At 34.9% G+C, this 27,334-nt stretch overlaps 1 protein-coding gene across 1 annotated transcript; it reads right to left on the bottom strand.

Moving 5' to 3' along the window:
* Nucleotides 1-138: 138 nt before the first annotated feature.
* On the bottom strand, nt 139-25,451 carry LOC147073153 (uncharacterized). The gene is made up of 4 exons (XM_085945333.1): nt 25,215-25,451; nt 13,408-13,648; nt 7,440-7,646; nt 139-2,377 (listed from the first exon to the last, which is right to left on the bottom strand). Exons 1-4 carry the CDS (start codon nt 25,233-25,235, stop codon nt 2,130-2,132), a joined length of 717 nt encoding a protein of 238 aa, XP_085801459.1. The 5' UTR covers nt 25,236-25,451; the 3' UTR covers nt 139-2,129.
* Nucleotides 25,452-27,334: the final 1,883 nt, after the last annotated feature.

Genomic DNA, 27,334 nt, shown 5'->3' with positions numbered 1-27,334 from the left:
TTCATAACAAATAACACTAGTATTTTAAAATATTAAATAATGGTTTATTTTATAAGACTTACATGAAGTATTTACATATTAATCTAACACCCTAATTAAAATAAATCACTGGTAAGAGCTGATCAAAAATATGGCGTATAAAAATAATGTTGAATAAAAAATAGGCACCTATTACAACTACGTAGGTACTTAACAGTTTATTTTTGCAGGGGCGACTCTACCTTTGGGGTTAATGGGAATGATCCCTATATGATTATATTATTTTATGGACAGCAACACCCGAAACTCATGTTTGATGTAATTATATATAAATCACTGTTGAACAAATTTTTGTCTATAATTATATATTATGTACATCATAGGTTATATATTTTATATTATTTGTTTTACATATCTTAAGAATTTTCTCAAGAAATAGGAAAATTTGTTATTTCGCATGAATGATGCTTTAGGTCAGTGATTCTCTACCGGAGTTCCGCGAGAATTCGCAATGGTTGTGGGAAAAAGTAGGGGTTTACCGAGGTCCAGGGTTTCAAGGATTTCGCCAAAGAAACATGTTGGGAAGAAACACTGCACTACCATTTGAAAGGTGATAGAGCCGCCACTCTGTTTTTGTTATAATTTTATGATCTACAATGCAATGATGATTGGGTTATATTATTTACAAATCTTATGATAATCCAAAAAACATTGAATATTTAATATTTACGTTAGTTAGTAACTAAATTAATAAAAATACAGAGAGTATAACATAATATGAATACTTGGATGTTATTGTAACATTACCAATCTTTCCACGTTAGTATGACCTTTCAGACGAAAATACTGTAAACTATAAAATAATATCGACAATAATTTATAATATTTATTCAATCTCTGGGCTGTCATTTAAAAAAAAAATGTAAGGTAGGTATAGTATCTAATATGTATCTCTTGGAGTCTATCCCCCTACCTGCATTTAAGTAGAGTTGGGTTCCCGAGAAAATCTCAATCTCGAGATTCGGAATTTCCCGAAATTATGAAATTTTGAATTCTCGAGATTCGGAATTTCCAGAAAAAAATTCTCGAGATATCGAGAAATTTAAAAAAAAAACCTGTAAAAATCAGTGTAAAAACAGACACATTAAAAAATGTGATTTTTTATTTATGTAAGAAGACAAACAATATAGAAGTAGGAAAATAAAAATAATTACTTATTAAAATGGGATTTCAAAAAACTCAAAATTCCCTGATGTTGCAAAAATTGCGCTCATTTTGAGTCGATGTTGGCTTAATTGTGTTGCCCCGATTAGTCTTTGAACGTTTTGTGTTTTCTGTCCACTTTTTTCATATAGAAAATCGTTTTTTCAATTAAAAATATTAATAATTAATATTATTATTATTATTATTTAATTAATAATAAAGAAATCCTGAATCCCGAGAAAAGATTCTCGAGATTCGGGATGGAAAATCTAGAAAATTTCTCGAGAATTCCCGAAACCAAACTCTACATGTCAGATGCGCAGTAGAAATCAAGTTAGAATTTGGTCTACGCACGCGATCGGCAAAGCTGTACCAAGTGGGGGTGTTGGGGATGCGAAGGACGTTATCAGGTCCAGTCTTAGGATGATTGGACCGATTATGCCTAATCAGACCCAGCGCCTTGGGGCGCCTCGCACCCAAAGTGAGTTGCATTTTTTAAAAATAATTATTTGCAGGTAGGCCGAGTATATAGTTTTGTTATGCTATCAAAATGTCCGGTACATTTTTATCGGTAGGATAAAAAAATATCAGACAATCTCTTCATACTAATAAGCCATCTCCCCTCAACCATTTTTAGAGGGGGGGGAATATACAGGTATTGGGGCATAGGAAGACAACACCCATGGCGTACGCCTTCGAGAGATAAATGTACTTTAACATAAATAATAAAAAATTTATTTAGGGATACATCCCTTTTTTGTAAATAGTCTTTTGTACCTATACCTACGTCCTACATGCCACTGATAGCGATAAAATATCATAATACATAAATTTGAACCACACCAGCCAGCCTGGAACAGGACATGGGAGAGAAAGTTGGATGAGCACAGTTGACACAAGGCTATCACGGGGATGTAAGTCCAGTTTAATTCATTTACACCAAGAATTTATTTTTTCAAGAAAAGATCGATAAACGACCCAAAGATTCCTTGGTTCTCGAATCTTGAACTGGTAACTCTTTGGCCAGGGATGTAGGGTCTCGTGGGCCGCGGAGTGGGACTGGTACTCCAGTTGCTAAGGTCCTGGGTGACGCCGATGATGTCATTGTTTGGTCCACCGACAACAGCTCCTGGTCTCCAAGTGACGTTGATTTCGTCATTGTCTATGTATTCGTGGACTGGTTTTGTAGCGTCATCTGGAATAGAAAATCAATATAAATAATTATTAGTTTTTTCTTTTTAATAATATACATAGCAAACCTATAGGTTTTATGTTATAGATAGATAGACAGTAGACACCATTTATTCCGAACATCAATTATTTTCAGTGACGCTAAAGATCGGAAGATGTTTTACGGCCTCCGCTCACTAGATCATTTAGCCGTTGAGTTTGACCCCGCTACACGCCACAAGAACTTCCTCCGTAAGAAATGTAGGAGCCAGCCGTCGGGAGACGCCTACGCGTCGCATAGCGAGTGAAACGCAACGTCTTATGGTATATAGTACCTAACAGCATAGCCCCATATCCTGAAGCGGGCCCCCAGGCTAGGATCGTTGGCGCTAAGGATAAAGGCAGTGTGACGATCTACAGTAGCGTTTTCCAAATGGTCTACGCTGTAAAATAAATGTGTATATTTAGTGTTTTTTGTATATTTTAATACATCCATTTGAATTATGGAGTTGTCGAGTATTGGTACACAATTAAAAACTGTATCGTACAACCACATAATTTTAAATAATAACATTATCTAAGGAAAATAGCGACTTTTTTTTTTACTACTAAAGCAAATTTGTGATGTGTGCTTATCTCACTTATCTGGTCGACTCGCCTCGCGGGCCCCCCAGGCTAGAGCCATGCCTACCAGTGTCGAGTTGTATTTAACTGCACGAGGCGTTCACTTCGTCACAGTTCCAATTTTAAAATGATGCGCAGTTTTCACAATTTCAGAAATTTTGCGCAAAAAAATCCTTGCTATGAATTTAATTGAATTTAGAAATGAAACTACCTAAATTTAAATTAAAAAAACGACAATAAATGTTATGAAATAAATCTTCAGATACGTAATGTTAAAAACGTGAAAAACAAACCATTGATTAAAAAAAAACACACTTGCAAGTGGCTCCAAGTCACACCTAAGCTTGATAACCAGTGTGGGCTCTGCAAACAAAAACTGCCAAAAACGAAAGCTCGATTATTTTTTATTAGCACGAATGATTACAATTATTTGCTATATGTACCTAATTATGAAATTATTTGGAAACAAAACCGGAAGCTTCTATTTTCAAAAAATCCCAGTAAAAAAAATATTCTGAAATGTTTGCTACACGAAAAAGTATAAAAAGATATAAAATATATTTATTGACTTGCCAACATTGTTGGAAAATAGAAACTGCCGTTTTTGACTCCAGAGCACTCCAGTAGATCACACGTTGGGAAAAATAATTCCGTAGTAAACGTATTATTACCTACTTATTACAAACATTATTCATTCGTATTAATAAAAATAAACACTAGGGATTTTATTTAGTCCGAGAAGAAATCCAAATAAAATATATTATAAATTACGTAGGTGGTAGAGGGTAGATAATGGTAGATTAAAATGAAAAATAAAACACAACAGAAAACGTAAATAGAAAGTGCTCTTTTATTAAATTATATTAAAAAAACACATCGTCCGCTGAATGCAGAACTATTCTAGTTCACATTTGAAATATTTTGTAGAGGAGTTTTTTGAAACAGCCTACTTCAGTTATTTATTATCTATATAGACATGGCTCGAAATGGACCGGAGCTCCGTTTCGGTTCATAAAATTCCCAAAAACTATCACTCCGTCTCGTGGAAAAAAATATTTGACCGTTTGATCTAGATAGGTAATATAACAAAAAATCTAACACAATTATTTTTCTAAAATATGTACATATTAAATTATATAATTATGTAATATTTTCGTAAAATTATTCATTTCGAGCGCTGTATATAGACGAACGCACCATTTTTTACATCAATAATCATACAAAAACATTATGATGCATACATTTATCAATCAAAATAGTAAATAATTTTAGTGGGTTGTTTCAAAGATCTCTCTCGTAAAAAACTCAAATGTAGAAAAGTTCTGCATTCAGCTGACGACATATTTCGAGAATAGTGCAGAAAAATGTTAGGGGATGATCAGAAAGGAATCTACATAATGTGTATATAATAATATTTCAGTTATAATATAGGTATTTGACGAATGGCTAACAAGTATTTCTCATAAAACCTCTGTTAATACAGCCTATATTCTGTGGAGGCCCATATTATTCGCTTAGAAGCGAACGTGGTAATATATTAGCCCGATTATACGTACACGGATTTACTGCTGGCAGTACGACGTATTATCGCGATAACAATACAATGTAAGTGTAAACACGTATATCGCGCAAGTTGCAAGACATCATTCATTGATCAAAAAAGTTTAGCGACTTCTCAATTTTCATGCGATAATTGCAATTTTGGCGATATCCGTGCATGCGCAGTAGAACGATCGTGGCGAACCTGCTGGAAAAATACGAACACCACCACGCAGCACAGAAAACCTTCACGCAACACCAACTTTACTGATGCGTCTCGCTGACACTTGAGAAATGAGATTGACGAGACAATTAACATTTTTGATTGTAAACAGTTATTTTATTATAGCGCCTGTACAGGTGCATGAACTTACTTGCACCTATAGTATGTATGTATTTTAAACTATCGCGGTAATAACCGTTTATACGGAAAAGCGGTAACTGTCTCGCTAATCTCATTATTCATGACTAACCTATTTGATAGGTCGTGAAAATCGGTTAACGTCAAAATGAGTCTGCGCGGTGTAATTCGTTTTTTTTCCGGAAGCTTCTCCACTATCGTTACACTGCGCAGGCGCAGATATCGCACAGTCCAATTGTCGCGTGAAAATTCAAAAGCTTCTGAAATTATTTGATCCATGCAGGCAATCTTGCAACTTCCGCGATAATACGTGTTTAGTCAGCAGTAAATCCGTGCGCGTATAAACGGGGTATTATTGTCGCGATAGTTTAATCTTAATGCAGGTATACGCTATTGCTGGTAGTAAATCCATGCACGTGTACAGGTGCTATATAGTTGCTAATTGGTATTTGATTTTGGTGGTTCAATTATTAGATATGTAACTACATGGCCCCCACATCCTGAAGCGGGCCCCCAGGCAAGGATCTTTGGCGGGCCCCCCTACCTATCGCTAAGGTTAAAGACAGTCTGACGAGTGGCATTTTCCAAATGGAGTTCGAAGTCAAATAAAATTCAGTGTATTTTTAATGATTTTTTAACACATTGAATTATGGAGTTTTAGAGTATCAACACATAACGGCCAAAATGAGAGGAACTATGAGAGGAAATTTGTGATGTGTGTTTATCTCACTTATCTGGTCGAGTCGCCACGCCGGGCCCTTCCTGAGTCCGGGCCCTCAGGCTAGAGCCCTGTCAGTCCCCCCTTGTAGGGGCCATGGGTAACTATCCCAAATCGAATGCCTACAAAATACCGTGTATGTATTGTTTGTATTTTCTCTTTTCATTACATACATTACTAAAATGCCCCCATTTGTAGGTAGGTACGCTATTGTTGTTTAAACAACCTAATACATTATTTATTTAAAAATATTTTTTTTTGTATTATCATTAAAATTTCATTAAGTATTATATTCTAAATAATAAAGGTAGGTAGGTCAAAATGTAACAGTAAAAACCATTTTGCTTAATTCATCATGACGTGTTATATCAATGAAAACATCTATGTTGTTGGTAATCATGCAAAAAAATAATTTTAGTCATTGAGGTCAAAAAACTCGAAATATTTTTCGAATCTGGAACATTATGATAATAATATTATGTATGTACATATATATATCATTAGAATTATCATGAATATAGTTTAAACGGATGCAATCTCAATTTTATATTAATGGAAGTGAAAACAAAAAAAAATAAGGAGCAAATTGGCGTGACACACAAAAATAATTACAAAAAAATACTTCTGCAGGAAAATAAAACAATGGAGTTGTACCTTCTTGATACTTTGCTGAATTATATTATTTACTCGAGAAACTCTTCGACAATGGCGTCGAATGCTCGCCAAAATTCAGAAGCTGAAATGTTAAAATTATTTATCGCTAGCAATTATTATTATCGACTAAAAACTTTCAGTAGGTGGTTGAAACCTTGTTTATACATAGAAAATAACCAACGTTAATAGTTTGAATTTGGAACATTATGGATTATGTCGCCATCTTGTGACAAAAAAGATTAATCACCGTCTAACCTCTTTGTCTTGCAACCATATCTTCTCAATTATTGTAATCTTCTTTTTTGTGCTGTCTACTATCAAAGGTTGGCGATCAAATTGCAGTAGGTTGTTGTTGTTGCATGATTAATCATTTGTAACATTCCTAGATTTACCATGGCTATCTGTTTTTGAATAATATTAAAAGACACCAACTTGATTTGGATTACCATGGAAGAAATGCTTGACCGTTTGAAAGAGTGCTTTCTTTTTTCAAGCTGGTGGGGACGGAGGGAAATGTCCCTTGCACTCTTTTGAATTAAGTATACCTATCGGCATTTTTATAGCTCATACATATAACAGATTGCTATACATGAAGTCACCGTCTTCTGACCGGGGGTCTACGGGTTCGATTTCTGGCTAGATCACAATACATTTATTTGATTTTCTCATAGCATGAGTGATTGATTCGAATTTACTGTTACACTGTTGTCTTTGCACTCATGGCCCGGATAATAAATAATAAAGACCCCGCAGTGGGGGTGATGTACAAGGTCTGTCCTTAATAAAATAAAATTATACAAATTCAAAGTTCAACGGAAATAATATCGAGGTTTGACCCGAATGGGGGAACTTTAATATTCGATGGTCTGTACAAGTTTATTGCAATATACTATGATTTATCAGTATTATCTTGTCCGCTGAGCGAGGGCGCCACATGCTAACATTTGACTTATCATTCAATACTGTTTCTATTGTGATGAGCTTAGTTCTAAATTCGAACACCGGGCGATTTATGATGGTAGATCTGTACCCGATGAAATGCAGAGCTAATTATTAATTAGTGGACATTTTGATCGGAGCCATAATCATTTTTAAACAGCGATCATGCTTAAACTGCATCATTCGGTATGACCGTGATCATACAATTTCACAGAATGTATAATATACTCAATTGAAATAAAATATTGTTACCGAAATACGAAGGAGGTCTCGTGGGTCGCACTGATGGGTTTTGGAGTCCATTAAACCACCCCCAAAACCAGTTAGGTGGTTGAGTCGGTCTAGGTGGGCGGTTGTTGGGACCACCCGGCCACCAATCAAGAAGACCACCAAATCCTTGTCCTTGAGGGGGACGGGATGGTCTGACCACTGTATTGATGTTGTCTTGATAATCTGAAACTTAATGACAAATACGTAGTAAGTTTAGTGTATTATAATTACTATCTAAGAGTTTTAACATACCTACTTAATTACGTCGCAAGGATTTTCAGTTACTTATAAAAATTGAGATTTTTTAAAATAAATATATTTTTTTTCCAACCATGTCCGATCCTAATAGGATCATATGGGCCTCCACAGAGTAGAGGGTTTGTATTAACAGATTTTGTTTTTTACGAGAAATAGATGTCAGCCACTTGCTCAACCTATTAGGTCCATACCCTGACTCACTCACAAATTGAAAAACAAAATGTGTACTTGCCAGACCCAGGATTCGAACCTGGGACCCACGGCGTTATAGTCCAGCGCTTAAGCCGCGCGGCCACTGTGGGTGGGTATAAATTACTTACATTAAAGCTGTGAATTGGTAAACTTTAATGATAAACATAAAAACAACATATAATTGTAATAATGTAAAATATACAATTTATAATAAGTATAATAATAAGATGAGATGATCTAAACCCGGTTTAGAGCATCTCATCTTGTGTTTCTCAACCCTTTTACTCCTGCGGACCGGTGAAAATAGGAGATACATGTTGGGAGGCACCGACGCAAAATAAAAACTATTATTTATGTAGAATTTTGTTTATTAGTTTTTAAATCTTGTATTACAACTGATGGTCATACCAGTCATAATATAACAGTCTGATTGTGAATACAAAAAATACATAACTACCATGAAAATTCAATTGTTAACAGAAATAATCAGAAACCGATCTGTAAATAAATTGTTAATATTAGTGTAATATCAGTTTCAATCATAGAACAGATTAATAAATATAAAAGCCAATATTTTGAAGCAGGGTGTTTTATGGCTGTCAATCCGTAAAACCCAAATATAATAAAGCATACCGACGGCACTCAATATTGAATGCACGTTACATTTACGTAACGCATTTTAATGCATATTATTACCTTACAGACGTAACTATTGAAAATATCATATTCTAACGCGTGTTTAAGATTATCCTATATTTTTTCACACTTGAGATCCGTTGCCTGTTATACCACACCCAGTAGGGTAAGCCCATGGCCCCCATATCGTGAAGCGGGCCCTCAGGCTAGGTTCTTTAGCGGGCTCCTCTACCTATCGCTATGGTTAAAAGCAGTGTGACGCTCTACAGTAGTGTTTCCTAAATGGTATTTAAGTTAAAATTAAGGATATTCAGTGTATTATTAGGTAGCTATATTTGTATTTTTAATGCATTATTTTAAATTGTGGAGTTGTTGTGTATCGACACAATAATCAAAAATTATATCGCACCGCACGTAATTATTTTGAAAATTTAATAGTCAAGAAGTAAAGTAGCGCCGCATGCGACTTTTTTTACTATTAGAGCAAATTTGTGATGTATGTCTATCTCAGTTATCAGGCTAGAGCCCTCCCTTGTGGGAGCCACGGGTAAGCCAGGTCCCATCAATTTTGTGTTCCCTGGTTTCAACGGTTTGCAACTCAATTTGTGGAAAATTCGCAATGTTTTTAAGATTCTGGTGTACCCAATTTAATAATTGTATACCTAGTTTAAACGGTTTCAAGGCCCCTTTTTATAATCTTACAATGAATCGATTGTGTCTAATAAAACTTCCGTTGGTTATCCAGCGCTCGAAATGGAATATTTTACGAACCGGAGCGCTCGATAATTTACCGAAAATATTAACATAGTTGTCTAATTGGATGTTTATTTTATAAAAAAATAAGTGTTAGATTTTTTCATTATATTATGGCGAATCTAGCTCAGACGGCCAAATTAATATGTCCACGAGACGGAGCGATAGTTTTGGGGATTTTACGAACTGGAACGGCGCTCCGGTGCGTTCCGGTCAATTTCGAGCCCTGGTTATAAGATACCCAATAATGAAATAGAGTCGATATAACGTCGGGTCGCAGTCAAAGCCTTGGAGGAAAAACAATGATTGTGAGATGGACTAATGATAATTATACATAGTCAACATATTTAAATTTTATTTTATTTGCAATGTTATGATGTTATGTGGGTGTATTCATGAGATAATGACTAAAACAAGTTTTGCTGGTTTAAATAAATTAGTCTGCCCGTATGGCCTAGATGTGGTAATGATTTCGAAAATGTCGGTTTTTTGGTCAAATGAGTATTGTATGTAAATATAATAATACATAATATTATGAAAGTACATTTATTTTGTTATCATTAATGACTAATACCCCGTTTACACGTGCATGGATTTCCTGTTGAAAGTAAGAAAATGTATGGGTAAACATGTATTATCCTACAGTTGGCAAGATTGCGTGCATGAATCAAACAAGTTTGGAAGGTTCTGAATTTTCATGTGACAGTAAGATTTCTTCGATCTCAGCCTGCGCAGTAGAACGATAGTGGCGAACCTGCCGGCTAAAAATGGATTTTCAGGTTGACCGATTTTCACTAGCTGTCAAATAGTACGAAATAATACCATAAAATGACAACATCGCGTCTCGCTAACTCAAAGAGTAATAATAAAGTGATAAAAATAATAAAGTGGAATAAGTACTATAAAATTGTATTTTATTTAATTAAACAAATAATTAATCAAATAATACAATGCAGTTCCAACATGAATTATTGACAGTTAACACTATAAAAGATCTTAAAAAATGAATTAGAGAGATAGTCATCATCACTTTTACGTGTAAACAGTTATTGTCATGATAGTTTAAAATAAGCACTATTGTCCCCAGTATTTACAGTAATTAATCCATGCACGTGTACAGGCACTATAACTCTGACTAGAATTAATCAAATGCTACCCAGTGTTGACAAAAACATGCCAGACGGGGTACGAAAACAAGCAATTAGGCAGGAAAACAATTGTTGTGCGATTACATAGATAGAACACACATGTTGCATCCCACCCATTAGTCGCTTAGTCACGTATATTATTATGCATTTCGCTCACACGCTTCTTAACCAATACCAACGAAACTCATCTATAAAAATATATCGGTTATATCGAAATAGATACCTAGCAATTTATATTGATATCGATTGTAGAAAGGAAAAAGGGCGTAACACACACAAATACACAAACGTTTTTGTTATGGTTTTCGGTCAAAGTTAAAATACAAAATAGACATTCCCTTAAAATGCATGAAAATTAATAATTTGATTTTTATATTCTTAGTCTGATATTAATTATTGAGTTAATTACAGAAAACCAACAAATATGATGGTTAAGTACTTTTTCCGACTTCACTTCTTTATTTAAAGATTACCATCTAAATTTGGATAATAAATCGGCGGTTGCTATTTACATCGTTTGGACACAACGTGTATTTTAGTCATGTAGGTACAACGATATTACCCATTAAAACCTATTTTGAAAAAAGAAGGGTTACACCCTTTTTCCTTTCTAGAGTCGATATTCAAATCGACGCATTATTTAGCTATATGTACATAGTGTTACCCTATATCGATTATTTTTAGGCCATGTCCGATCCTTATACGATCATATGGGTCTCCACAAAGTGGAGGTTTGTATTAACAGATTTTGTTTTTACGAGAAATTGATGTCAGCCACTTGCTCAACCTATTAGGTCCATACTCTAACTCATACACAAATTGAAAAACAATATGTGTACTTGTTAGGCCCAGGATTCGAACCTGGGACCCACGACGCTATAGGCCGACGTTTAAGCCGTGCGGCCATCGTAGGTGATATGATATAAAAATAGTATTATTGAGCGCACAACAATGTGACACTATCACCTGGATTTTTTTCCTAGTTTATAATATATTTATTGTTTATGCTTTAGGGTAAGGTTGCTATGATTGGACCACTTAACTTTGTGATGGTGTAACTCATCAAATATTATTGATAAAATAAAACAAATTGTTGATTTCAATGTATTATTTACTTTCTTATGTATACACTTAGCATCAGTCCAATAAAATTAACCATTTTCGAGATTTAACAAGAAAACCAAATTTTTGTTTGTTGCCGTCTTTGGACCTCATGCTCCTTGATTGGACCACTAGGTTTCCATCATTGGACTTTGAAAAAATAATAATAATTTACACACGTGATCCAATCAAGGTGATTGATAATAATATTTTATAACAATGAAACAAAAGTACATTTAATAATAGTAGGTATCGTATATTATAATAGTAATAATAATACATGTAGATAATTATTATTTATGTTTTGCATATAGGACAAATATATTTTGTATACCTTTACTAACGCAAGCGCAGACTTCGTGGATCCAGGCTTGACACATTAGGCATTGTATCATATCCTCTACGGAACACTGGAGGCTGATTTTGCAAAACCATTTCTCAATATCTTTATTGCATTTTTGATTTTTGATTTGAGTCTTTTTTGACTTTTTCTCCTTTTGTTTCGGCGTCTTGACACTTGTCAATTCGATGTCAATTCCGTCTGGGTTGAAAGCAAATATTGAACCAGGTGGTGCTCCATCTTTCAATTCATCCTTTGCTCTCTTCCGTTTAAATATGATAAGCGGAGGAACGAATAAGCCAGCAGCATTGGCACAGCATACAGCTGTGGTCGTTGCCACGTTCTCCACTAGTGATTGCTCCAACTTGGTGCTTACCCTTCAATGCCAAAAAATTTCTAGGTTTTCTCTGCACGTTGGAGAGACCCGTTTCATCAATGTTGAATACACGCCGACCATCGTTAATGTCATGCATATCCATAGATGTCTGAAGTTTATCAAAAAAATCTTTAACTGTAGATTGATTAAATCCGGTAGCTCTGTTGAATGAAGTAGCTCTCGGTTGTCGTAGGCTCAAGTTCGGACACCGGTTCATAAACCCGTAATACCATTTCTTTCCCGCAATTCGCTTTTCTTTATTAAATCTATTCTTTATATTATTTTGCTCAGCTAATTGAAATGCAAATCGCCTGACATCTACTGGAGTGATACCATACAAACAACTTTCAAGCTCGAAAATGTGTTCGCAAAGCTCTGTCTCTAATTCTAATGGTAGATCACCTTCGGAACCAACTATCTGAATTTCTTCTTTGGCTTTTTAATTGCTTCCATCTAGTCTTCGTTTCAGTGTCGCTTTAGGAACTCCAAGAATTCGACTTGCCTCGTTCAAACCTACTCCTTTTTTCCTTAATGCCTGTAATGCCAATTACATGCTGGGCTTATTCCAGGTATAGTAATTCCCTCTCTTCGCCATTCAGGAATGCAAAAAGAATATAATGTGAAAAATGTTATAAAATCGTTCCTATGATTGGACCGGTCCAATGGTAGATGTTACCCATGGTCCAATGATAGCAACTACGGGTGCTGTCACAAAAACAAGTTTCACAAAAAAACCAAAGTAATAACGTAACAACTATTATCATAGTTGCAAATAGTAATAAATTACCTTATATAATTGATGTAAGTTCAACCAAATATAGTTAATGGAATCATACTTACATTCGTTTTAGTTTTACCTGATTGTTATATTTTAAGCACGATGAACACACCAACGAATGTGACTCATTTACCACGTCCAAGATGAGACTGAAAAAAAAGAGGCGCGAAAGAGGCATGGAAAGCTTGCTTTGTGAGGTCACTGATGGTTTCTAACATCTTTTATTTCTGATATTCCTACGTGGTCCAATGAAAGCACTGGTCCAATGATCGCAACCTTCCCCTAATCTGATGTCTGCTTTATTGTTTAGTTTAATGAATCGATATAAATATTGTTTATGGACGTAATAAGTATGAGGTTTCACGTACCATTATCCTCACTACTGGAGACAGGATCATAGTCAGTTTCAGGTAAGTTGTCTACAACTGAAGTTACTGGACTATTAGAGCAGTCGTCAGCTGCATTCTGTTGGTTTTGATACCTCTGGCCGAAAAGAAGTCCGAAGGTCCGTCCTTCGGCCTTTAATTTGGGCGCAATTTTGTTCGTTGGACACCCTACTCGTATTGACTCGCATCGGTAAACCCATATTAGTAATATGGCGCATGCTGTCTGCAAATAAATAAAAACACAATTATTTAATTAGGTATAGTAACGAAACAGAAATGATTAAGGGGGACATGCTCAGCGTACGTCAAAATGGAGCTTTTATGCTATTTTCAAAGCATGATCCTGGACATTCCTTAAACGTTGTAGATAATCTATTTACACACTTTTGAAGCCTTATTATCCTTTATTTTTATTTTAAACATTTGATGACTGCATAAAGTATTTTTATTACATAAAATAGTATTCTTTTAAACCTCTCACTTTAATGTTTTAGAATATAGTCATATTTCAGTACGTCCATGTGAAGTGGTGTTAAGATTTTTTACGCGTGTATTTGAACATGTACCGTTTAAAAAAAATCGGTTGGGTAGATGTTCAAACACGCGCGTTCACATGATCTTACTCCCTACTTCATTTATCATTTGTCAATTTATGGCTACGGCCGTATGTTGTAGCTTAGCCACTGGGAAATGCCAATAGAAATGGCGTGTTTCAAAAAAATACTACCTTATTCGTTAGTCAATAATTATTATAAAGCAAACATTATTCTTAGAATGTTTATCACATTTGAATGGTCAAAGACATAGCTTATAATCAGTATCTTTAAAATTATCTTCAAATGTGTAAATCTTGCCTATTTTTTGAATAATAAAATGCCTTATAAGATAATTTCTCTTACAAAAATGAAGGGCTCCGGGCTCGGGATAAAACGGTACCAACCTCAGAGTAATGATATTCGGTAAAATGAAACCGTCTTTCTTGTGTAGGTATAACACACAGTAGAACCTCGATTATATTATTATCAACCTAACTATGAAACGTTATACCATCGTGTTGCTTCTCGGTACGGCTACCAAATTTAAACACAACGTAGTTAACCTTATTTTCTATTAAATTAACTAAAAATAATTACCACTAAATTTATATGTATTTAACACAAAATCAAAATTTACCAGCGACGTGTGCAAACAATATTTAATTCAGCCGTAGAAATTCTATCTCACTCTAACGCATATTGCGGAGATACAATCGTGCCAAATGCTTTCTCACTCGCACTTATGGTTCGTTTTTGTTCAGGCCTTAGTTCTTCGTGATATCCTATTCTTCATTTTATTTTTGATAGTTTTAATTTGACATTCATATAATAATATTATCTAGATAGATCAACGAATTAATGCATATCGTCACCTTAATAGTAGGTACAACTAGATAACTTGATTTATACTGTTTTTGAGTTAGCTATTGAATATTATTCTACAATATGATACAACTAGGTTAGTCAGAAGTTAATGGGAACTGTATTAATTTTGTGTTTGAAAATATTAGATACCTAACATAAATACCATAAATGCATAAAATAAATAAAATAATATATCTACAATATTTGTTCATACAATTGAACACTATTTGTTCCCAATTAGACGAGCACAATTATTTTCCATTTTTATTTTAAATAATAATTTTAGCCTAGATTTATATTAATCAAGTAAAGTTTAGATTCCATTTTCCCAGCAATGGCCAAATAAGAGTTATCTAGTTGTAATATTGAGGTGACGATAATATACAAGTATAATCAATTATTATAGAATGTAATATGTGCATTATTGCATTACCGTATACCTACTATGATTGGGTTTTAGAACATTTTTCTCACCTAATAGACGATGAGTATTATACACGTCGTATCTGCATAACAGTATATATTTATGTATACGAATGTAGGTAGGTACACAATTAGTAAATTTTATATAAGAAGTGGTCACGATTTTGATGGTTGAAATCGAATTACGTACATGCCACTTAGCTCTAAAGAAATTGTTATTAATTGACGTTCAATTGAACTATCTAAATTATAATTAATTATTGTGTATTTAAATATAACTAGGCAAAGTGGGAACCAAATTTATGTCATTCACCAAATTTAATCAACGATACTGCAGGCCACCGCACACTAATACAACGAATGCATTGAGACAATTGATAAGTTTATCGTTTATCTACCTCAAATCATCAATCAATATGCACTAATAAGTTTATAATTACTACTAACAATATAAACGACGAAATTAATAGTTTGTAATTTGTATCTATAATAAATATGGCATAAGCACCGTAAATCTTCCTGACTATCAACAGCCCGCCTGCGTACATGAAACACTGCTGAGACCAGTATTGTGATACGGATCGAAAACGTGGACATTAATAACTGTCCTTTCTGTGATTTCCATAAGTCATGGGTGTATGTATCTTTGGACCAATCTAGCAACATCGGTATGATTACAATCTCTACAGTCTACACACTCTTTGATGAGTTTGATCTCGTCATATCGATTAACATCCAATGACTGTTACGAATCGGCCACGTGACACGTATGGATGAATACACACCGACAAGGGGGCTCGAAATGGACCGGGGCGTCATTCCGGTTCATGAAATCCCCAAAATTATTGCTCCGTCCCGTGGAAAAAATCTAATGTATAAAATACACATACAATTGATAGGTAACTATGTTTTACATTTTCGGAAAATTATTGAGTGCCTTAAAATAGGAAAAACGATTACTGGGGAATATTTCTGCAATTTATTGGACTGTTTCAACGACATTTTGAAGGGAATACGAGGAATCTCTTCCACCAAAATATTGAACGGATGAACACATGTGTCGTTTCCATGGCAAAATTGCACGAATTTTAGTATGAATTATTATTGTTTCCTCATCCATTATATTCTCCAGATTTAGCCCCCTGCGACTATTTCCTATTTCCAGATCTAAAGGAATGGCTCGACGGAAAACGATTCGGCAATAACGACGACGTCATCAATGAATAATTACAAAATAAAAAGAACTTTTTATATACTTACAACGTTTTTAAATTTTCTGTTGAATCATATAAACTTGACTTGACTAGCTTAAACGATCAAAAAATTTTGTATTTGATAGAAATAATACTGATATGTCATTTTGATTTCCATAGTAACGCACGTATATATTAGTATTTTAGTTGCTAGGACTCCAGACCCCTAGCAACCAATAATGGTGTCGAAATAACTTTTCATACAAAACAGAATTAACTGAAAATGAATTCAATTCTACTTAAAGATGTCTGAAAGTATTAAAAGAATACATTGGCATCGTGTTCTGATATATTCTAAAAGTTTCAAATGTCTAGCTAGTCGGGAAGTTAGTTAAAAATTGATTGCAAGATTTGTACTGGACAAAGAACCACCAGACAAATAAGAATACGAGCTAAGAAAAACGTTGTAAATAGTACTAAAATTCGATATTTTCGTTCGATAAATTGGTGCGACGTACATTAATTTCGCAATATAAGTCGGGAAGTTAGTTAAAAATCGATTGCAAGATTTGTATTGGATAAACAACCACCGGAAAAATAAGAAGACGACCTAATAAAAACGTTGTAAAAATACACCTATTTAAAAAGTGTTTAACAAACCATATTATTTGGAAAGGATCATAAAATTAGAAAAACACTCGACTAAGTATATCGAGCTAAAAGGTTACATGTAAATTGTACGTAAAACATTTCACCGTGGCACAGTTCGCCGTGAGCTTTCTTATCGGAAAGAGATGACCGCATACTATAGGGTCTACAATTTTATTAGATTCAGTATGAACATTGATTCAATTTTCATAGCTGATTTTGGCAAAATTCATGAAATCAAGAATGAAAACCTAACCGAACCTAATCTAACCTAACAAATAATCCAGTATATCGGCTATTTTCAAAATTTGTTTGCTGCTGGCTTCTTGTAAAGTGTAAACCGATAAGAACCGTGTTTTGTTTAGACATGAATTTTATGTCAGTATTATACGACCCAAAGAGGTTGGACGGTCTTTAATATACGGTCATATATTTCCGATACAACATTTCACGGTGAAGTGTGATACGGCGAACTACATACGTACAGGTTTCCGGACACGGAGCTGAAGGGGGTCACATTTTTACCATACTTATCATACTGCCCTCGTAGAAGTAGGCGCCTATGAAGTATATATCGCATATATTCATGTATTTATTTCCCTCGTGAGCTTCTCAGTCTGTTTGAAAAGGAACGTTGCTTTGAGAGCAATGAAAAAATTCAAAACAATTTAAATAAATTCATTAATTCAAATTAAGAACAATATACCTAAATAAATTTGAAACAAATGAAAATATATTTCATTGTGTCATAGACTAAACAAATAAATTCTGTACGACGAAACTTGTTTATGTTTATGTACATTGTATTTTATTAAAATACTAGCTGACCCGGCAAACGTTGTTCTGCCATATAAATTATTTCTAGTGAATATTTTGGCTGTTAAATAAAAAATATCGAATGTATCGTAAGTGTGTGGGGATGGGATCTATGACAGAAAGAGGAATGGAGCGCTGTAGACGATGACCGCCGATAAAAACAAAAAAACACCAACCATTCATTTTCTCAATTCAAAATGAGTAATGATGTTCATAATGAATGAATTACCTGTGATAGGATCTCGTTGTTTAATGTTTATGCAATATCCGTTATGTCCCTTCCAGAAAATTAGCGGATATTGGAGAGCGTCGTATGAACGGTGTGTGTCAGCGATGAACTCCAGATTATTGTTTCTTCTTAGAATCATGATTTCTCGCGTCGATGTGCGGTCGCCAACCATGATTCCAGCAATGTCGTCAACAACAGGCGCATTGAATAGACGCACGTGCTCTCCAGCTGGTGTTTTATCAGGATTTATCACAATAGCGTGATTGTCACTTTGCAATTCGTGCATGTGTGCTTTGAAGAATTTCAATAATTCATTGTGCTCATTCAATAGGTCGTCCAGTTCGCCGACGATGCGCCTGGCATTAGGCGAATTGAGGTTATTGTAGCCGCAACGTGCATCCACACGATTGATGTCCTCACCGCCCATGAAGTAGATTTGTAAAAATGTATGTGGTTCGTTTGGCATTGGCAGCAATGAGCCTACTTGTTGTTGACCATTTGCCGCAGTATTGTGAACTATTTCTGTTGCTCCGAACGAAGTCATTTGGAAGCATGAATTGAATGTGCGATTGGACTTCAGGAATAGGTTTGAATCTGGAACCGTGCCGATGAGCAAGCCGTTCAATGGTTCTGGTGGTATCTCAATTTCTGGTAGTTGCACTTTTCCTGATGCGCAACACACCCCGGCTGACTCATGTTTGAATTTGAGCGCATGACAATGGGGACATTCTTTGTCCATAGCACCAATCAACACTTTCGGATGAGCGGAATATTCAATATCTGGGTCGTACTCTAATGCGAGACGAAGGAACGAAGCGGATGTAAAAATGCTCGATGTACTTGTTGGCGTTGTCAGTCATTTGCTCTGCGTGTGTTAACTACGAACCGGCGCGCTTGGCTCCGTTCCAACTGTCTTTGTTGATTTCGTTCAGCTCGTGCATCTTGTGATTGAGATGCACGGAATTGCACATGCTCACACGCACGTTTTTGTTATCTTGTTGGATTTGTTCGTCTGTTTTTTCTGCTCTACTATTTCGCATGTTTGTTGCTTTATTCGTTCGACGGCCCAAATGGCCCCCTTTGCGTCTTGCTGGCATTGTGCACAGTAATACACGCACACAAAAATAGAAAAATTAAAATAAATCGTACAAAATTCGCACGCACTGCGTTGTGGTATGCCGAATGAAATGTTAACATGACGTGATGTTTCTCTTGAATTCTTCTCGGACGTAGCGCCATCTGTCATTCAACAACATAAATAATTTCGTTCTGTTTGAAATACGAACGACGGTTAAATTTGTTCATACAAAAATAATAAAATCGCGATTAAAAAATGGGAGGATAAGAGTAGGAGGATGAAAATTTGGGATTATATGTATTTTTTGATGCCAAATAATAAAAAAATACCAAAAAAATTGTCAAAAAAATAAAAGAATATTTTTTCTGGATAGAGATACCCTAATCACCTAGCGGTATGAAATATACTTGTTGACCTATTCTCATACCTAACAAATATACATAAAAAATTTCATAAAAATCGGTCGAGCCATTTCGGAGGAGTACGACCACAAACATCGTGATACGAGATTTTTATATATATAGAGATGAAACGAATTATCTACACCAGTAGTTGAATATGCAAATTTAATTGGAAATATGTAGGTACCATATAAACGTAAAAGGAGATATTCCATCACAAGGCTCGATTAAAACCGCTTTGCAAAACATACTCTTTTTAGGGAATATGTCAAATAATATGTGCTCATACAATTCGGCAAATAATGTTTTCGCAATTTAGCAAGAATTCTTTAAAAGTCAAAGAAAATTGCCCAATACGAACCGCTCGGTTTACTTAGAGAGAATCCTTGAATTATTCCTATATGGACATATACATTAAAACAGCTGACAATTGACCAAAATTGCGACTAACTAGTTCGCATATTTAGTTTTATTGTTCTTTAAAGATATTTGACGACGCTGTGTGTCATATTCATATTTTAACACCGATTTAAATATGCAAACATTAACAAATTTCAGAAGATAGCACATGTTGCAATAAAAGACATTTTAAAAGATTTAAAATAACTAATAATATTTCATATAAGTAGAGAATAATATCGCTGACAGAAAAATGTTTATTTGAAAAATGTATAAGATGCTTTGGGATTAGACTCCTAACCATGGCCCGCACATCCTGAAACGGGCCCCCAGGCCAGGATCTTTGGCGCCCCCCTACCTATCGCTAAGGCTAAAGACAGTCTGACGAGTGGCATTTTCCAAATGGAGTTCAAAGTCAAATAAAATTCAATGTATTTTTAGTGATTTTTTAACACATTGAATTATGGAGTTTTAGAGTACATAACGGCCAAAAATTGCTTCTCATAGCTATAATATATGTAAAAATGGTAATACATTTGAAGTAAAATAGCGCCGCAGGCGACTTTTTACAATGCTTTTCTTAGCTCGTATTCTTATTTGTCCGGTACAAATCTTGCAATCGATTTTTAACTAACTTCCCGACTAGCTAGACATTTGAAACTTTTAGAATATATCAGAACACGATGCCAATTCATTCTTTTAATTCTTTTAGTCATCTTTCAGTAGAATTGAATTCATTTTCAGTTAATTCTGTTTTGTTCGATTATTAATTTATACGTGCGTTACTATGTAAATCAATATGACATGTCAAAATGACATTTCAGTATTATTTCTATCAAGTACAAATTACAAGTCAAGTTTATATGATTCAACAGAAAATTTAAAAACGTTGTAAGTATATAAAAAGTTCTTTTTATCCTGTAATTATTTACTATTAGAGCAAATTGAAGTTGTGTGTTTATCTCATTTATCTGGTCGACACGGCACGGGGGCTATGCTCCTATTTAGACTACATGTGCCAAGTGAGTGCCTATGACCAAGACACAGGTAAATGACTTACTATATAGAATTGGCTTTTGACTAAGTTAAACGCGTACATAGTATTTTAGATTTCGTAAGGTAATCAGTGTCGTTCATTGGTTGTCGTCCCATTGTTATGGAGCGGCTTGGAGGTAAGTCAAAACTGAAAGTGGCGTCTGTACGATTATTATGCCGGGTCCACACTGGCAACATGTCGCGCGACAACCTCGTTAAATTTTACGATAATTATCATACTTATCGTGAAATTTAACGAGGTTGTCGCGCGACATGTTGCCAATGTGGACCCGGCATTACGCGCTTGATAATAATTTATACCTACAAATTCATCAATTGTTACATCTATCAGTTTTTTTTGGTTTTATAGAACTGATGATATTGATGTCATTACCCGGTCCCCAAAAGCCCTTAAAGAAGCATTTATTTCCATAAAGTCAGCTGCTGCAAACATGAAATTCTGGATAAACGAAAGTAATGCATGTCAGCTCTCCACAGTGCAACAAATGATAATACCAACTGTATCATCGGCGGCGACGCTTTTAAAACTGTGGATTCATTATCGTTTATCTAGGATCCCTTGTCACAAACACTAATAATACAAGCGACGAAATAAATCAGCGGATCAACCTCGTCAACAGGTGCGATTTTGGTCTCACAACCTTATATTATAAAACTTTAATTCAGAATGTTGGGTACTCAGCAAGTAGGATGAGAGAAATATGGGTATCTTTGAGAGGAGAGTTTTGAAAAGAATCTTTGGGGCCGTTCAAGAAAGTGGCATTTGGAGGTCAAGGTATGACGAGGAGCTGTACACACTTTATAGGTGCGAAAAGATCACGTGGCATATGACATTCCAGAGACAGCGCTGAACCGGTCATGCACATAGAATGTTGGCAAATATACTAGCAAGGCGGGCTATGTACGCAAACCCCGAGGGCAAGAGAAGACCTGGATGGTCGAAATAGAAATGGCTGGACTGCACCACAGAAGATTTAAGAACGCTCGATCTAAGCAATTGGAGAGTGTATGCGCTGGATCGTCCAGGATAAATGTAGTTTTTGAAAGAGGCCAAGATTCGCCAAGGGTTGTACGGCCACAAATGATGATGATTTTAGTTTCTACCATTTGTAATATAATTAAATTTACACATTATTCATGAAATTAAAGAGGGAACAACTCCATCTTAGAAATGAAAGAATACAAGCTTTTTTCATCCCCAATTTTTAATACTCTGCCATCCACATTATCATTATAGTGCAGCCCTTAAACAGAATTAAAATTTCACCCCTTTTTACTCTCATATAGTGAACACATTCAATTGTATTTCATTATTATTTTACGGATAAATGTAACAGAAATCTTTAAACTTCTGATATACCTATATAATATTTACTGCGATTAGATTTGGAGTTGACACATTTTGTTATGTCACAGCATGAAAAAAGCTCCTTTCGTCGTAACCTACTCTCAATATTGTTATAGTTTTTACTTTTGTTTACTGCCCCTAAACAGTATATGAACTGCCTACCATCGCGAGACATCACGGGTTGTACACATCCATTTGGATTTTATTTACGACCCAATTTCTCTGCTGTCGGCACCTGCACACGTTGCAGGTCTACTTTTAAAATATGAAGATTATACGAGATGGTTTTAAGGTTTGAACATTAAAAAGATGCTTATATACTTGTGTATAAGTAATATAATATATTATTTAAGATTTAAAGCGGTTTTGGTTTTTCATCTATCATGTTGCAAAGAAAATGCAGCCGTTCCAGTGTAGGGTATAGGGACTTGGAGACCCGAGGCACTGATTGATTTTTACACGATAAAAACCATAAATTTCAACTACTATCGTAGTAAAAATAACAATGTAGTATCTCTTCTCTATGCAATTATATTATTGGAGGTGACAGAGATGTGAATGATGTGATGACTGATGATCATGGCCCCCACAAGGAGGGGGCTGACAGGGCTCTAGCATAGAGGCCCGGGCTCAGGAAGGGCCCGGCGTGATGAGTCGACCGATAAGTGAGATAAACACAGACCACAAATTTGCTCTAATAGAAAAAAAGTCGCCTGCGGGACTATTTTGGTTAAATAGTTATTATTAATTAAAATATTTGATTGTACAATGCAATTTTTAACTGTGTGCCGATACTCGACAACTCCATAATTCAAATGGATGTACATATTAAAAATACAAAAATCGCTAGAAATACACCTTAATTTTACCGCGTACACCATGGAAAACGCTACTGTAGTGCGTCACACTGCCTTTACCTTTAGCGATAGGTAGGGGGGGGGGGCGCCAAACATCCTAGCCTGGGGGCCCGGTTCAGGATGTGGGAGCCATGCTGATGATACATCCTAATATTAGTGTTTTATTTTTTGTGCACAAGAACATTGTGTTTGAGTTGTTATATGTATTGATGTTAGTTGTAGGGATTTTGTTATTCCTTGGGTAATATTTTATGCCAACTGAATTTTTAAGAAATACTATTTTGTTAGTTATTACCTTTTGACTTGTATTATTATAATAATGTCTGTAACACATGGGAGACGATACGAGATGCGGAGAAGATGTATTAAAAAAAAGTGTAATGTAAGAGAAAACACGAACAACACGTAAAGGCAAATTCTAATGAATTGTCGACCGAATTTTCAACTGAATTTGAAAAATAAGCTGACACGCAAATAAAGGAATCGTTTAATTCAAATCGGGTCGTGAAAGAAAAGAAATTTTAGTATGCAACTAATAATAGTTTGACAGATGCTTACAGTGCAGTACTAGCATATAGTCACATCCTAGAATTTTGACAGGTAGCACTACCGCCCGGTACTTATTTTTTATAGTAGGTAATATAATAATGGTTTGATTAATTTGAACTATTTGGAAGCCCCCTTTAAAATCTTCCCACGAATCGAGGAAATCGCCACCAAACCACTCTGTATACGTGCACGCCAGGGAAAATATAATTTTACTCTTAATTTTTTTAACCATGTCCGATCCTAACTCCTAAGAAGATCATAATATGGGTCTCCACGATGTGGAAGTTTTGTATTAGCAGATTTTTGTCTTTACGAGAAATGGATGTTAGCCACTTGGCCAACCTATTAGGTCCATATGCTGACTCCAAACATACGTTGAAAAACAATATGTGTATTTGCCAAGCCCAGGATTCGAACGTGGGACCCACGATATTATAGGCCGACGCGTTAGCTGCTCGGCCACCCTGAGCTGTGATTTGACGATAATAATAATAGTGTAGCAGATTCTTTGTTTATAATTGCTAACATATTATTGTGACAGTGAAAATATATTATTATATCTCTCCTGTTAAAAAAATTTAGGCGTTTTTTCCCCCTTGGGGTGATTTATTTGAACATTAATTAATTAATTTCATTTGTTCGCGGAACCCTTAATTTTGTCTAACGAAACCGTAATGGAGAAGGGCTGCAGTATTTATTGACAATCAGATTTGGATAGTGTATTACTTCGGGGTTTGACATTTTAATTCATCATTGTACTTTGTCTATTAAAAAAAAACGTTTTTTTAATTTTAATTAACTATTTCTTTTATTTAACGAATAATTCACAAGATTTAAGAATGTACCATACCAATTATTGAACATACATATTTTTGAAAAACATTTTTACTCCCGAATTACCCCATATTATTATTAAAGGTAAACATTTTTACAGTTTCACAGCCCTAATGGTAATAAATCTTCATTATTGTAAGTACTTATTTCAATAACCATATTAATTCGTAGATGTGTTAAAAATAGTTTTATCAGTGTTTTTCAAAATTATGTATGTTAACTAATTGGAATGGTACATTCTTAAATCTTGTGAATTATTCGTTGAATAAAAGAAATAGTTAATTAAAATTATTAGCAAGTAGTAGGTACCTACTTTGATTTAGAATACAAAAGCCGATTTTGGAAGAGCGCCGATGAGTAAGTGCCAATAATTAAAGTGTGTCGCAATTAGTATGTCATCTGGTAGCATAGTGGTCTATGTGCAGGGCGCGAAACCCAAGAGATGCAGGTTCGATTCTTGCCGGGTGTCTTACTTTTTTCAAAAAGATTTTTTCTATTGGTTATAATATATTTTGTGTTTTTCAAAATTATGTATTTTTTTATTTTTGATAATCTCACCTGAAAAGATTTGGCGCCCATTTCGTAATAGTAACTATAATATTATCTATGATTAACACTGCACCACTTGGTAGCCTAATTTCATTGCGCAACAAACACACGCATCACTGTGTAAAGCCGAAACTCATTTGGCGAACTGAATCCGAGTCGAATTATTAATAATAATAAAAATGAAAAAGAAATTAAATAATTAAAATATCTTAGATAATGGTGTTGCCATAGGAAAGGAATCGCGAAGTCGACCTATACCGAGCGAGATGGTCAGGCTAATGACGTAACTTGTATCTGGTACTTTCTTTTTCCTACGGTTATGTGTGCAAATGAATGGTGGATCGCCCACCGAATTTGATGCGAGAGCAAAAGGTGGGTGCATTAGGCTATCATTACTCAATTTTTCACCTGGGAAATAGTTTATTTAATATTTACAAATAAAAATCTAGTCTCGCGATATTGTGATTTTCTTCTTTAGGTTTAGTCTATTTTTTCTCAACAACTGGATCATATTATCTTTCACTTATTCATTATGGAAACTGTATGATTTTAAAATTAAATTGTTGCTTAAGTTGACTTGTTATATGACTACCTTGGCCCCCCACATTCTGAAACGGGCCCCCAGGCTTGGATCTATGGCGGGCCCCCCTTCCTGTCGCTCTATCGCTAAGGTTAATGAGTTGATTTGTTGAATAATTATAAAGCACTGATCGCGACTTCCTTTTGTGGTACCCAAATATCATGCAATCCTTCGCCATATTGCATAAAAAGCCATTTAGTTAGGAAACATAATTATAAAATAAAAATATTGTTCACGTAAATCATCATTTAATTATGCCAATCATCATAAAACATCAAATTACATCAGACAGCTACATATTGTTGAATGTTAATAATCATTAAAGATATTTTTTTTTACCTATAAGAGTAAATTTGTAATTTTTCTCATTTAACTGGTAGACCCGCCAGACTGGGCTCCCAGGGTAGAGGCCTGTCAGCTTCCCCTCCTTGTGGGGACCATGATGACTACTATTATGTGATTTAATTTGTTGTGGTTTTGTTTTCCAATGTTTTTTTCTTTTTAAACCACATGTTTTTTTTTTACTATCGCCATATAATTGTATTTTAACGACTTTTTTCAACGTGTGTTTGGACCCAGAGTATTGACCTAATATGTTGAGCAAGTGGCTAATATCCATTTCCCGTAAAAAATAAAATTCTGTCAACATAACTTTCACCCTGTGGAGGTCCATATTATAGTCCTCTTGATGTAATATGGTGATGCAGTGTAATGTCATTATTTTATTTTATGATATTAACCACTGTCAATTCCACGATGGAAATGTATTGTATTAGTGAATAAGTAAATCTGATTATATATTAATCTCGCTGTATCGTCTGCTATCCGGAATAGTTCAGTGGAGTTGCACTCGTAGCAATCACAGAGGTTTTTAAGCCACAAAATGCGGCGTTATCCTCCGCGACGTTTACCGTTGATGTTTCATTGGACGGGTACTTTTATTTAGCATCTAATAGTGAGGCCGAGGTACTGTAGCTTTCTGGTTTTGATACCACGCATAACTTCTCGGTTCTGCTCCATTCTTTGAGGACATCAACATTATTTTGTCACCATGTCAGTCCAAGGAATTTTGAGGATGTGTATTTACACTCACATTTCGAAAGCCTCAAATCTATCTGTGACATCTCCTGGTTTAGCGTCCACACGTCCATGCTATACAAATATATTGAGACAACCACAAAAAAGAAAATAAATCACTTTACAAATTCAGAATATCAATAATATGAGGTTCTTATTTGGAGGTCTACTATTTTTATTATTATAATTTATTCTACCTACCACAAAAATGTTTATAAAATATGTTAGAAAAAAAAATATTATTAATTCAACACTTTTAAAACCTCTGATTTCGTATCTACTCCCGGAGACGCCGAGCGAAGCGATTTTTGTTTTTTTACTTTGATATGCGCTGAAGCTTATGGCTATTTTTTGAGGCGCTTACGTCAAATTTGATTCTTACGAATGAACCCATAGGCCTTAACATCTCGATTGCTAAGTTGATTGAAAAACAACTTCTCGATAACTGAATTCTTGTTTTAATTTCTTAAAA

Source organism: Rhyacophila brunnea, unplaced genomic scaffold, assembly GCF_057557595.1.
Source record: "Rhyacophila brunnea isolate RB1 unplaced genomic scaffold, BYU_Rbru_1.0 scaffold_18, whole genome shotgun sequence".
Taxonomy (NCBI): Eukaryota; Metazoa; Arthropoda; class Insecta; order Trichoptera; family Rhyacophilidae; genus Rhyacophila; species Rhyacophila brunnea.
The sequence above is the reverse complement of the archived record's forward strand: the minus strand, read 5'-3'. Positions and strand labels throughout refer to the sequence as shown.